Source organism: Epinephelus fuscoguttatus, linkage group LG4, assembly GCF_011397635.1.
Source record: "Epinephelus fuscoguttatus linkage group LG4, E.fuscoguttatus.final_Chr_v1".
In the NCBI taxonomy this organism is placed as follows: Eukaryota; Metazoa; Chordata; class Actinopteri; order Perciformes; family Serranidae; genus Epinephelus; species Epinephelus fuscoguttatus.
In genome coordinates this window covers 10,349,256-10,364,675 of record NC_064755.1, presented here as the reverse complement: position 1 = coordinate 10,364,675, position 15,420 = coordinate 10,349,256, and the positions used below count along the sequence as shown (strand labels likewise).

Sequence of the window (15,420 nt, the reverse complement as noted above, 5' to 3'; positions counted from 1 at the left end):
TGGTAGGAGCAGTTTGTGGTGTTGACTAAGAGATGCATTCCTCAACTGCTTGTCAGTGGTTTGCAACTCTTAATGATGCCCACAAACAGTTTTTATTTCCGTTATAAAATATGTCTGATTTTTTTAGTTTTCTTTCAGTCATGTAGGTAAATTATACCTCTATTTTCACATGTGACTTGTTGGCAGTATTGCTAACCCCTCCACAACCTGCTCTCTAATTTCAACAGTCTATCCCAACCCAAACCACAACCATGAAAATTATCCGTTATTATCAGATATCTGCAAACATTTGAGTATCATGCATTCCTAGATATAAAAGGTCTGTTCTTTGAGTGAGCAACACAAAGGATTCTTCAGATTCTACCTTGGTCTGAACTTTGACTTTTACATCCCTCAAACTTGACTTGCGACATTTTATTATCTGTACTCGCCACAGGCAAAGACTCTGCCCACATAACATGTCAAACATTCCAGCTGCTTTTAGAAACTCCACATATCTAGATGTTTGAAATTACTTTATGTCAAGGGTGTGTTCTGCCTGTTGGTCAGTGCATTGATGAGATGCTGAGAACTTGGACTCCAAAATTCCAATCATGCTGGACAATTCATAAGCTGTGTGTGATTAAGTGTTAGAACCAGAGTTGGCAATGTGTTACTTAGATCTGACCCCACTACTTTAAAGTTAGTTGGCCAATGGACTGGTCACCCCATGGGCAGATTATGAGACAATGGGCCCCTGGGCACAGACATGTAAAAGCCCCACCACCTCTCCTACATAGGACTGGAAACACACTCACAACATTTGTGGTATTTTTCCCTCATTTTTTGTTGTAGTCATTAGGGATGGGCAACACAAGCAAAAACACTATTCGAAAATCGTGGCAACTATTCGACAATTTTTCGAATAATCACCCCCGGGAGCCACGCACACAGAGATCCATTCATCTTTAAAGGCCCAAACATACTCCGGCGGAACGGACTCCGCGGAGGTCCACGCGGACTCAAAGCGGACGTCCACAAGCCCTGTGCGCGCACACCGGTGACTGCTTGGCATGTATTTTTCACATCGCGGGGATTTTTCACAGACATTTTTACAGGAAACTACAACGCAGAAGTGCGCTCGACTATGAAAGCCCGAATGACTGCGGACATTCCTCATGGAGTAGTAGTCTCTGCATGTTTCTCCTGTTTGTAGAAGAGCATCAAACTAGCTGGTAGCCCATCTCACACCGCTGTAGCAATCCTCGGGTCACGATTTTCGAATTTCGAATAGTCATTTTATTTTTGAAAAATCGATTTTTTTAATGCGACTATTACTATTCGCCGTCTTATTTCTCCCCCTATATTTGACATGCAATTCAGCTCCTAACCGCACGAGGGCAGTCTAGGATTGCTACAACGATGTGAGATGGGCTACCAGCTAGTTTGATGCTCTTCTACAAACAGGAGAAACGTGCAGAGACTACTACTCCGTGAGGAATGTCCGCAGTCATTTGGGCTTTCATAGTCGAGCGCACTTCCACGTTGTAGTTTCCTGCAAAAATGTCCGTGAAAAATCCCCACAATGTGAAAAATACATGCCGAGCAGTCACCGGCGTGCGCGCACAGGGCTTGTGGACATCCGCTTTGAGTCCACGCGTGACTCCGGGGGGCGATTATTCGAAAAATTGTCGAATAGTTGCCACGATTTTCGAATAGTGTTTTTGCTTGTGTTGCCCATCCCTACCGTGGATCACCTAAAATATTTTAATACTCTGGGAAGGAGCCTTTTAATATAAAATGGTTTAATTGGTAGTCCTATGAAATCTCTTGGATTAGACTGACATCTTGGAAACATTTAATTTCAGAAGAAAGTATAGCTGCTTACATCCTTAGCACAAAATATTATTAAGTTTCAAAGCCACATTGGTTGTACCAGTCGTAGTTGTCATACTGCCACTGAGAGTAAAAGGTTAAAGTATGTAAAGAAAAAAGGAGAGTGGGAGCAAGAGATGGAGTCTTCTGGAGAGGAGGAAGAAAGAGGGATGGAGTGTTGTAGAAAAGAAGGGCGAGAGAGAAGGATGGAGTAACTAAGAGGGAAAGAGCAAGGCCACAGGGCCTGGTTTTGTCCTTTTATGGTCATGACAGAGGAGGAGGAGGAGAAGGGAGGCTGCATCTGGAGTAGCAGTGGGGAGCAGAGGACAGAGAGAGGGGAGGAGAGGCATTTTGGAAAAAGGGAGGAGGGTTATGAAGGAGGAGGGAAAAGAAGATGGTAAGTGCAACTACTATAAGGTGGAAGAGAAGGGTTGTGGACAGGAGCAGTGCAGCCAGGAGGAAAAAGGAGGGATGCAGGGTGCAGGAGGAAATGGGCAGAGACACAGTGAGAGGAGTGTATCTGTGGACTCAGACACTGATGGGTCGGTAAGAGGTGACTGTGGAGAGACAAAGAAAAACAGGGAATTGGGTGAGAGTCCTTGTATTTCCCCTGAGGCCTGATAGGGTCAGTAGTAGGGCAAGAATGTTCCCATGTAACGTAACACCCACCCACCCTCACACACACACACACACACACACACACACACACACACACACACACACACTTAACACATATAGCACAAAGATGCAAAATCAGAATATTGCACAATTTTACAATTTGACATAATGCACTGTTTCACATTTCCCGCACAGTTTAACACAGGTGATAATCTGACTGAGCACTGCCTCTTCTCCTCATCATGACTGTTATAATGCTCAATTCCTCATTTATATGCTCTGTCAATTAAGGTAGCTGTGTTCGCTGTGCTGAGCAAGACTATTTTTACTGCGATGTCCTGCTGCTTTCATGTTTGGTAATCCTCTCGGAAAGATGCTTGCGATCCTAAAAGCTTGCTGTTAACCAGATACCATTCCCTCCTAATAACACACACGGGAAGCAAAAAAGCCTCTACTCCGACAAGCTAGCAGTTAGCCTTTTCTTTTTCAATGGAGAACCACTCCAAATTAAATCAGATTGTTTTACCACAGGTTACAGCAACATCTCATGGCTGCTGGGCACCATGGTGTTTAATCTCAGAAATTCTAACAAACAGCAAATCAAATTGCAGCAGTGTTACTGCGACTCAGAATTATGCCAAGTGAATCAGATTTGATTGTTCAATACGAGTATTTGACTTTTTTTTTCTTTCTTTTTTTTTCATTTAAAGTTTGAACAGGATTCAGCAGGATGTTTAGTGTGACAGCGTCATCCACATAATATAGTAAATAAGCTAACAATTTATTGACGATTGAGAAATGTGCAACAACATTTTTTGCCGGCACAAGATATCAAACAAAAGCCAGAGATTTTATTGTGTTTAGTTGTAAGCGAGTGGAGAGTAGAGTAGAGTCTCTCCTCCTTCGGGCTGCTACATCGTGTTCGCAGCACCCTGTATCAAAGAGCAGCATAAAAGTGAAGAGCGCTCACTCTGCAGCAAAATGTAGGGTTCAAACACAATTCCAGACGTACACTGCACAGCACACTGGCAAGCAAAAAAAAAAAAAAAAAAAAGACTGCTCGACTTGAAGGAGTCTCAGTCAACTGAGGGGGTCTCAGACTGATGATTCAAATCTCTGACTTTCAAGGGGCAGCCCCACAGGTAATCAGCCGCTCCTGGCATCAAATTTGTGGCATTCGCTTTTATTGCCAACACATGGAGCAATTGACATTGCAAGCCAAGCGCATTTAGATGATGCTTTTGAAACTATTCTATTGAGCTGATCTTAAATTGTAGTAGAATCATGATTTTTAAAAACAGCAGCAACAGATGTTTTTTTTTTTTTTTGTCACGCATTACTACAGATATATATTAATGTGTAAGTTACTCAGTATCACTAAAAACACACTTCCTTCAGTTGCCAGCAGGTGGGGCTTTGCTACGTATTTTTACACATACTCATATAAAGACAGACACACACACTTCTAAAAGGCTGAATAAATCATCCTCTCTTTAGTTGATAATAAATTTTAATGAAGTTGAATAATTCCTAAAAACTGCCCCCATGCACAAAATCAAAACACATTTGTCAGATCACTTTGCAGAAGGATTTGGCTCCAGCTTAGACTATACACTGTCATGTTTGCACATGAAGACAACAAGCATCACCCACACATTCACAATACACACAACTGCTTTCCCCTAGGAGCCAGCTATTCAGTTTGTCTTTTGGCTGGCCCAGAAGGGCTCTTGTGTAGGTAGTGTAGGTAGGGGAGTGAGAAAATTGAGCTGAAAATCCATAGCTGAATCGTGAGATGTTTAGAAATGAATGGATTTAAAGTTAAAAGGGTTGTTTCATGTAGAATATAGACCCCGTTTGTACTTTTTGATTTTGGTACCTTTGAGAGCACAAAGAAAGTCAATACAAATATTCGACTATTCGTTCCTTTTTTCATATAGAGGATCAAGCAACACTTTAAGTGCCAGGTTTTCGAACAGGGTTTGGTGGGACATGCAGTGTCACAGTGGTAATCACGTAATATAGTAAACAAGCCAAGCTAGCCCTTTGAGCTAATGCATGCTAACTTTGGTATCAATGGATTAGAAATGTGCAACAGCATTTATTGTCAACACAAGATATTAAAAAAAAGTTGTTTATATTGTATTAAGTAGCTGTAAGCTGTGGATTCCCAACTTCTAAGGGAAAAAAACCTTATCTCAGGCAAAGCCTCTCTTACTTGGGCAACTGACTTGGTCTCCCTCAGACTCGCCATGGGTCTGGGTCGGCAGCTGCCAGTACCCGTTGCAGACATCTTCACCAAGTGAACAGGATGACTTGACCAAGTGTAATGATTTTAACCCTAAGAGCAGCATAAAAGTGAGGACCACTACTCTGCAGCTACTTCTGGGGACCAAAATGTCCCTAGAAGTACACTGTACGCTAACTAACAAAAAAACAGAGAAAAGCCTCAGGAAAAGCAACTGTTGTGTTGAAATTTTTAAATGTAATTTATCATTGCTGTGAGCACCACTGACTAAATTCCATTCATCCTCAATGTAGTGGAGGCAGAAATCTTAAACCTTGACATATAAACCAAAACTATCAACATGGTTAAATACTGGTAGATGTTTTTTGTGTTACCAAATGCCTGGACACACAAACATTTAAAATGGTGACATTCAGTAATGAGATTTGTTCATTTCATTGGAATCACTGCAATAAATGGATTTGTTGGAGTTCAACTTGAAGAACTTTGACACACAACTTTGACCAATAAGAAGCTGTCTCAACAGTGTTGACCATGGGAGGAACAGAGAGTCCAGACTTGTAACTAAATTAATTAATTTCCTCATTCAGTGTGAAATTTTCCCACTGCACCAACTTATAAATGCTCATATTCTGCTGTGGGCAGTGAAATCTCTGTTTTTCCACTTTGTTAATTTAGTCTCTGTGTCCCTGTCCTCATGCAGTGTGTCCTAAATTATGGATTGGAGAAAAAAAATCAGGTGATGTCGCTTTATCTTTTGCATCTCCACATGACAGCACCTCTGTTATGTTTCAGTCTCAGCATAGTGCTAAATTTACTCTGTTTTGGCTAGACTGAAAACATTAAGAACATTTTGCTCCCAACTCCCTTTTAGTCCATCACTCACACACCGAACCTCATTTGAACCCCATGAGCGCAACGTGGGCATACATGCTCTCCTGCAAGTAGCAATTAGTGTGTGTAAGTGTGTTTGCCATGGGTGCTGTGGTCTGAGGAGGAGGGGGAGAGACCGGGTCAGAGTATTTATATTCCAGAACAATCTCTCATGCTTTGTCGCTCACTCACTCTCCCCCGGATCAGATTTCTTTTTAAATGATGGTGTTGAGACTGACGGCATATTTGAGGTTTTCTCCCAATCTGTTTTTCTTCGCGGAAACGGTGGAAATAGCAGATTTGGTTTTGAGATGTCTCACATGTCATGCACAAACACTTACAGTGCAAACACACGTTGAAACACACACGCTAGATGCACAATTAAGCTCAGATATGTCAAATGACCATGGTTCGTGATATATATGCTCAGCTGTAAAGTCAGACAGATTATCTAAAGGTTTGTGGAAGCTGAAGAATGTTTGTGTTAGAGCGAGAGGGCTGTAGTTTGAGTTAAAGGGGTGATCCTAAAATAACTAGATGGCCTTGTGAAAGTATGCGGCAAAGCGAGGGAACAGCAGAAGAACTGCAGGAAATGATGGATCTGTGGGGCTGAATGTGAATACATGTAGCTGAAGTGTGAGATGGAATGGTTGTGTTGGTCTGCTTTTTCTGTTTTGAACTAAGGCTGCACGCACAAAATCAATCAGATGGTTATTTTCTTAACAACAATATGTTGGATCTGGAATTATTATACCACCTGGAACCTCATTAAGCATACTGAGGCACTGAGACACAAAGTAGTCAGCAGGACCAGTTTTACCTTTTTATATTATGTCAAATACACTGAATAGTTTTTATTAACATTTGCCTTTTTGGTTAGCAGTGGTTGATTGTGGTCTTCCATGACTAAACAGAGATGGTTGCACATTTTAGGCATTTTGCCACAACAAAGGCTTCACATTTATATCTATATCTTACTCACTGTGGCTGCCTGAAAGATTAGGACCAGACAACGTAACCAACAGGAACCCCAAATGAGCGGCTCTGCTACCTAACTCCCACCCGACCAGGCTGGGGCGCCGTACAGAGCGGCCAAGGCCGACGTTAGATCAGAGGGTGGGCAGTGGGCCCTATGTTTCCATCTGTCTGTCTGTCTCTCAGACAGCCTACTGAGTAAATGGAGTGCTATATCAAAAGGAAGGGTCTCTTGTAGTTCATGTCATTGTGCTTTTTTCCCTTAAAAATTAACAGGTTGGGGCGTCGGTGGCTTAGTGGTAGAGAGGCGCCCCATATACAAGGCTGTTGCCGCAGCGGCCCGGGTTCGACTCCAGCCTGTGGCCCTTCGCTGCATGTCACTTCCTCTCTCTCTCTCCCCCTTTCACATTTAACTGTCCTACCGATTAAAGGCAAAATGGCCCAAAAAATATCTTTAAAAAAAATAAATAAATAAATAACAGGTTAGTTACTGGTTAATGAGCAGTGGTGTAGTGGATCTGCAGGTATACAGGGGAATACCAACGTTTTTTCTGACTATCTACAGTATACCCACCTATCAGTCAAAAAGCCACTGGAATATATAGGTGAGTATACCCACTTTTTCCTCGGTAACTTACCCATATTCCTAGTATAACACCAGCCTTATCACCTACCGCTACACCACTGTTGACGCCCAGATCTCCCTGCTCATTTGCCAGGTCATCTGGCATATTTTAGCTGGCTCTAGACTTGTTGTTGGAACTACAGTCACATTTCAGCATTTTTGTATGTCGGCCTCCCAGACACAAATAGTATGGAATTGGATCAAAATAGAGAGAGACGCCCCTCTCTCTCAAACTCAGATTAAACCCAGATTAAACTGTAAAACAAGGCAGTGCTGATCAGATAACAAGATTCTGTTACTGCATTGCAATCACAATCAGTGAATCCCTGTTTATTTCCATGGGTTAGGAAAGTTCAATCAATATTTGTGAACATGAGACCCTCTCTCTCAAAGCCAGAAACCAGAGAAGTGAGTCTCAAACTTATGATGTCATCAAGTATAACGTTTAGAGCTGCTTCATAGACAGTGAATGGGAGCTTAATATTTTGGACCCACAGAATGTTTGTTTTCATTTTTATACCCAAATGAGCTTTATTCTATAGTACTGATGTCAGTTCTGAAACAGAAAATCTACCCATATACTTAGAACATTCCCCTGGGTGCTTTCAGTATCATCTTCAACATTGTTCCCAATTAGTTGTCTATGGAGCAGTTCCAGACCTTATACTCTAGTTTTTGGATTGGAGAGAGAGTTATTCATGTTTGTTAATATTTATGGACTATTATGGACCATAGGAATGACATGTATAAATTAAGAAAACGGGCGTAGTTAGTTCCTCTTTAATGTGTGTTCCCCCCAATGTTTAAATGAAACCTACGCCCTTGCTATTTAGGACACTAACTCTCAGCTGGGTGTGATCAGAAATACAGCACATTTAAAGCTTTCAGCCCATAGAGGTCAGTGCAGCTGTGCTTCCCCTCTACACAAGATTTACCGTAGCTGCTCTTTAAGAAGTTCAACTTGGCTGCCTCATATCAGTTTGTACAGTTTGTACCTTACAGACACACGACTTTTGGACAATCTGTTATGTCGGTTAAGGGCAGTAACATCTGGAACAACATACCATGTACAATAAGAGAATGCCCTACCTACAGCACCTTTAAGGCCCACCTCAAAAACTGGCTCAAAACAAACCAACACTGTAATCATGGCTAGGCGGACCTCTCGCAGAGCGCGATACATATACGTATGTGCCGTGCTCTGTGACTGTCCGCCATGCTTTGCACTGTCTTTGTTGTTGTTATTGTTGTTGTGCAGTGCATGCCTACATATACGTATGTATGCATGCACTGCACTATACTGCACTGTGATGTATTATCTTTGTGTACCTAAATTGTGAATGTGACTTTTCATCTGCTGCTAAGTATCCGATGTCTTGGTCCACTCTAAGCGGCAGGAGTGGGCCACCACATGTGGATCTATTTAACTATCATGCACTTGCACTTTAACAACTGGCACTTTACACCCGGCACTTTATAGAATCCACACTGCACTTTATGTCTATGTATGAATGGGTATTTTAATGTGAACTCCTTGTGTACTGTTATTATTCCTTCTTTTTTTTCTCGTCTACCTCCTATGTGTCTGTCTGTCTATTACCTGCCAAGGGACTACGGATGTAAATTAGCAGGCTTGCTAACTCCGACACATTTACACATGTACTCACATACTGATGTTCATTAATGTGTACTGTCCCTTTCAAATAAATAAATAAAAAAATAAAATAAATAAGTTTCAGGATTAGTTTCATTCAGGAGTTCAGTGCCCTGCGTAGTGAGGAAGTGGTAATCATCCATCTTTAACCCAAACACCATCACTGCTCCAAATATTTGCTGCATAGAGGAAGGAAAGTGATTGCAGCAGATACTGGTATCTCTGAGTCTCCCAGCAGGCTGTGTGGGCGCGTTTACAGTGTGATGATGTATCATCGGTGCCCCGAGTGGGAGAGGGTCGTGTCACATAATTAAACATGGAGGCCGCTGTGTGTGGGCACATTTGTGGTAGCAAATTTTATTCTGAATTGTATTTACAATGTGTTGAATCTGCACAAATGCAAAAATATAATGAGAACACTGCAAAAACTCAGATTTAGATTTTAGGAATAGGTTTTGATTCTGACCAGTAATGGACCTAATCGTGTGAATGTTGGTGTGTTTCAGGTGGAGCAGTCCAAAGTGCTGATTAAGGAAGGAGGGGTCCAGCTGACACTCACTATTGTCGATACTCCTGGGTTTGGCGATGCAGTTGATAACAGCAACTGGTGAGGAGTCCTGGCACAGTCAGAGTGTTTCCCAAATGAACATATGCAGAGTTCTTACAAAGTGATCATATGTTTTTTATTATCCAATTTCCTCCTCTTTTCTCTGCCTGATATCTTTTCTTCATCTTCCAGCTGGCAGCCAGTGATAAATTACATTGACAGTAAGTGCGAGGACTTCCTGAATGCAGAGTCGAGGGTGAACCGCAGATCCATGCCAGACAACAGAGTCCACTGCTGCCTATATTTCATCGCACCCTCTGGACACGGGTAGGTCTGCATGAGATGAAGTTGTAATAAGATGAGGTTGAGTAAAGTGAGATAAAATGGACTAAACATGACACTGAGGCTGCAATATTATGTGACGTAATTGATGGACCTTTTTGACACCGACTAGTGCAGCATGAAGTCACTACTGATGACGCTCAGTTTAATTGGAGAATCAAGTGTCCATTTAATGGGATCTTTAATCCTGCGTTAACTGATTCTTTTGCCATTTGGAGGCAGCACAACAAGAAAATGGGTAATTATCATTATCTTCTGGGAGGCGGCTCTGGCTCAGGAGGTTAAGCTGGTTGTCCTCCAGGTCTAATTGGTGAATGACAGGCAAATCGTAAAGCCGTACTGTAAATGCAGGCCATTTACCATTTGCAATTGCATTGGCAAACAGTTGCATATTTTGTCAGATTGCATCCCTTCTGATTTTTCCTCTGTGTTCTGTAATACAATGTGATTTATGTTGTCATCTATTAACTGCTTGTTGTTATGGTTTGGTATTAATTGTCAGTAATTTATGTAGTACGTTGCATGGTGCTGGTTTTACCCCTCTAAGCTTGTTGTTGGGGCTGAGATGGTCTGGATTTTTTCTTACGGCAGTACAAAAGGAATGTATCCCCACCCCAAAAATTATGGTCTTAGTCCTTTATTGGACGGTCTTCATTATTAATATTACTAAATAATTCTGTACTTTATTACTTAAGTGTATGAACTACGTTGCAGGTAGTTCTGGATTCTCTGGTTGTTCTGCTTTGCTGCGGTCTAGCCAAAAACAAAACAAAAAAAAAGGACAGCTCTTCTCTTCCTCCTTTGCAGTTTTGGCAGCACCTTTCCCAGTGTACTGTGCTGATTATGATAGTACCACCACATCAGCACAGTACCGTAATTGCAGTTACATACAGGAATCCAACAAGTGCAGCACTTATGACACCCATCAGAATTTTGTCGAGAGCTGGGGGCGGGACAAAATTTGATGGAGGTGCTGCCTCTAAGTGTCTTTCAAGCTGATAACTTCATATGGTACCATAGTTCTAACCTGGTGAAGTAAGATATTTTTAAGCCAGTGTTTTAGAAGCAGCAGATGGCAAGTGGGAGGATGGTCTTGTTCTGGTCAAGGTGCTCCCGTTCCCAGTCTATTTGTATTCAAGGATGTTATAAACCAACACTAACCAACATTCTTCTGTACTGGTCCAAATGACGGTGCTGTGCCAGTCAGTGGAATCAATTGATGCAGTGTTAAAGTGAGATGAGAACCTGCAGACCATATGACCTCCCTTTGGCTTGGAGACCCCTACGCAGAAGGAAAGTCTACCTTTCCTTCCAGCTTCCTATCCTCTGCCAGCTATGCAAGCTGAGGCTGAAGCAAAAAGGTTGTGTGTGTGTCTGTGCCATAGACGAGGAGGCAGCCAGCCAGTGTTTGTGACCCACAAAGGTTATATAACCCAGTTCTGCTCATGCTCAGTCGAGTCCTGCTCTCCATCCCTGAATCACCCAATCAGAGCAGAGGCTTGGAGCAGCTCACAGAAGCAGGCCTCTCATCTCAGACAAACACACTCTGTCTTCTCTCATCTTCCAGTGTCTCAGATGGTGTGTGTTTGTGTGCGTGTGTTGGCATCACAAGAACATGGCCTGTTTGTCAGTATAGCTGCAGCACCAGCCTGAGTTAAAATGTGAAGCTCTGTTTCCACATAACCCAAAATCCATCCATTCACTCAGGCTTAATGATGGCTGAGTTTGCTCTACATAGATTTCAATCAGGCCTGGTTTGTTAATAAATCTGCAGAGATGAGTCATATGCAACTTGTCAAAAATTGCTTTCATTTGACAGCACCAGTCAAAAACTGTGTGAACATGTTGCTTTCTGTTAATGAATAAATTGGCCTCTGTTATTGTTGTTCTATTAACAGTTTCCCTTTGTAATACTTCTTTTTGATTCTGACTCCAAAATGTGGAAACTGAAGCAATTTCTGCTTGCTTTAATTATCGTCATGCTGCTTTTAATCCACATTTAACCAGAGACAAGAATAGGAACAATACATGAGACATGGAAAATGTGTCTAGAAATGTAACGTGTATTATCTATAAATTAATTTTTAGAATATTGAAAGTGTTTGAGGAGGGAATTTTAGCCTCGCTAACAGCTTGGCTCTAGGGATGCTAATGCTAGTTGCTCAGTCTGTTGGTCTAACTGTCCACCACTTTGGTTCAGGCTGAAATAATTCAACAACTATTGGATGTATAGACATGGAATAGGTGCAGATAGTAAGGTCCCCCTCAAAATGAATTGTGTTAACTTTAACTCCCTCAGTATTTGACTTAGCACCTCCATCAGGTCTTCAGTAATTCCATCAGCTTCATCTGCACTTTGTGTTTAGTGCCATTTAGCAATGCAGGATGCTAAATATACCTGCTAAATATCATGTTGGCATTGTGATTGTGAGCATGTCAGCATGCAGTTGTTAGCATTTAGCTCGCTCTGCACTGCCTCACAGAGACGTACTAGCATGTCTATAGACTTGTTTTAATCTCTTTTGCACTGCATCGCAAAGGGAAAAATTATTTTTATAGACTTACATGACATGAGAATAGAGTTCAGTTCAGACTTGTGCTGTGTTGGAAGTGTTATGGAAATGACACACCAAACACCAAACTGACATCGAAGAAGTATTTATAAAGAAGGCCGACTGCTGTCAAAGCTGTTGCACCGCATCATGTCGCCTGTGTCTTGGCCAAAGTGTGAACTTGAACACGCAATAAAGATTACAGCCAACCAGCACATACGTTCTGCACCTCTGTGAGAGGAAATAACTCTGCATTAATCTGTATTCATCATTCAAAAAGAGAAACAGGATAAATTTAAAATGAGTTAACCAGTTAGCGCATTAACAACACAACCTGATGTTCATAGAACTAATTGTATTTCCCATGCTCTAGCCAACAGTAACGCCAGCAATTACTAACTGTGTCTGCTAAAGAGCTCAGTAGCTTAATTTTTTTCCTTAAATGACAAGTTTGTTTTAGTTGAATTCCCTCGTGACTTGAGCTGTTTGTTTGCTTTCCTCACTTCTGTTTTTCTTCTCATGCACTGAGCTGAACTGCCAGTCTGAGTGATTTCACTCACCGATGGGCTCCGCTGTCTCGTCGCTGATTCAGTACACTGAATCAGCCGACAAGGGCTGACTACTACCAATGGTGCGGGACACACCACAAAATCTAGGGCAACAGATGCTCACTGATGGCTCGACACTGACCAACAGGGCCTTTAATTGCCATCACATTTAAATAAGGATGTGCATATCTGAAAGGAACTTAAAGCTGAACTATGCTGCAAAGAAACATATACCATTAATAAAACTGTAAAGTTTCTGCCCAGCTTGTACAGTGCAGTAAGTCTATTAAGTGCATGATAGAGTTTGAAGTCAGTTAACCTTGCTGCTCTGTGTTTGACAGCTGTATAAATGGCTGTGGCATGCCCAAATCTTGTACTCTGTGTAAGGATTGGTGATATAAATTCAAGCTAACTATTGTGGCACTGACAAGTCAGTAAATGTTGAGGCCATTGTTCACTTCTCTGGGTAAATATATCAGGTAATTGTGCTTTTCCTGTCACTCGACAGGAATTTGCCAGCATATTTAGTTTCTCCACAGACTGTTTACGCCTTCAAATCTTCTGCAACAGCTGCAGAATTGCAGTTTGCATGCTGCTTCTACCAAAACTCACTGACATGTGGCTGTAACATTTGAAATCCCGTAAATCCTGCGTTAGAAGTAAACTGCATGCTCATGTTTCCAAGCTTAGCCTGTCTGTGATGTTTTATACCCCAAGATACCGCAGGGAGTAGGAAGGAAAAGTTCCAACCAGTTCCACCAAGCTACATCACTGTCCGTGTGTAGAGATGATTTATAGTTTAACTCTAAAAAGGAATAACATTCTGAGATCACAGAAGTGCCTTGACAGCCAGTAAGTCTTAAGTCTACCTCTGCTTAGACCAGACACTCTGACTCCTGTTTTATCTGGGACTGCACTCACTCCAGGACTCCTCTGATGCTGCTCTGTACACCAACCTGACCCCATTCTTACCAACTACTTCATACACACACATTCTGTCTCTTTGTCCCTCTGTGAACTAGTGAACCACCGAACAGCTGTTTTGTTGCCCTCTTTGTATTTCTGCATTCCTGGGATGAGTACCTTGACTTCCCCTTTACACACACAGTTATTACGCACACACACATGTACAGAACTATGTCAGACAAAGCATACATCATTTGAATGTACATAAATGAAAAAATTGAATTCATACAGGCACAACTGAATCTAAGTGTTCAACCATGTGCGGTTATATTTTTACATAATTCTCTCACATTATACAGTACACACTCATTTTCCACACACACTGCCCACCACCACTCATATTTTCAACCGAATATGAGTCCCCCTTGTCATTCAGACAGAGTTAAAGAACCTATGGGAGCATAACAAAGACAATCCCTCATCAGCCCAGCAAGACAAAACCATTAGTTGTCGCCACAGAAGAACACAGGAGACAAAAAGTCAACCTCAGCTGGCTTCATTGTGTCTTTACTGTGAGCTACAGTACATGTCATGTACGGTTTACGTTGGCCCTCTGCTGGTGACCCACTGAACTGCATTTACTTTGAAAAATCATACACTGAGGACACCCACCATGGCATTTCCTTTAGATCAGTTCATATCAATTAATTCTACATCACAGGATGTGTCAGCCTTCCTTACATGGCTGCTGATCCATGAAATTGTTTCACTGTAATCAAACATAAGCCCTTTATAGGTTTTCATTCATCAGTTTTCTATAAGGGTGTATCCAGTTCAGAGAAGGAGGGCGTAGATTAAGTCAGCCCTCATTGGCAGAGAGAAAGGGTACACCCAGGACAGGATAGGGCACCAGTTGCCTGTTGCTCACTCACACAGACACATACATTTATGAACAAAGATTGGATTATCAATGGAAGGGATTGTAAAGAGTATATACCAAACTGGCCTGGCTCATCTGTGTTACATTTGAATGGGCCTCTGCTGACCTCAGTGGCTTGTAGTTCTTACAGTTTTCTTTCTGTCTGTCTTTCAGTCTGAAGCCGCTGGACATCGAGTTCATGAAGAGACTCCATGACAAGGTCAACGTCATCCCTCTAATTGCCAAAGCTGACACTCTGACACCAGAGGAGTGCCAGCTTTTTAAAAAACAGGTATTTGTGGAAGTGTGTCATGCTGTTGGGATAGGCAGTGTTGTTGCTGCAATCCAACTGAGGGAGACAGATAAATCAATTTGAAACATATTTGTATTATTTACTTATTTAATTACTGCAAGAAGCATATCTGTACAGAAATAGTAGAACCCTCTGGGAAGTACGTTTTTTAATTTTGGAGTTGGATGAGAAGATTGATACCACTCTTATTCCTGTGTGTCAAGAATTGGGCTTGAGCTGGAAGGCAAATGGCCTATCTTAGCAAAACGACTGGAAACAACAAAATAGGTAATCTGACTCTCTCCAAAAGCTGAGTGCAGTAACATCCTGGCGTATTGCTGTTGTCACCTCGGGTTGCCAGGCAACCAGCAGAGACTGGCCAACTTAACAGCGGAAGTAAATATGCATACAACCTGGAACCAAAAATGGTTTTCGTCTGATTTGCTAATTACCTTGTTTGTGACAAC

General features: G+C 41.8%; 1 protein-coding gene across 1 annotated transcript in view; it reads left to right on the top strand.

The window, feature by feature from the left end:
- Positions 1–15,420, top strand: part of LOC125887815 (septin-7-like) — a 62,590-nt gene that overhangs the window by 29,669 nt on the left and 17,501 nt on the right. Inside the window, exons 4-6 of the mRNA XM_049574892.1 lie at positions 9,354–9,454; positions 9,587–9,721; positions 14,836–14,953. Coding sequence (XP_049430849.1) covers positions 9,354–9,454; positions 9,587–9,721; positions 14,836–14,953 — 354 coding nt within the window. The remainder of the gene's footprint in view (positions 1–9,353; positions 9,455–9,586; positions 9,722–14,835; positions 14,954–15,420) is intronic.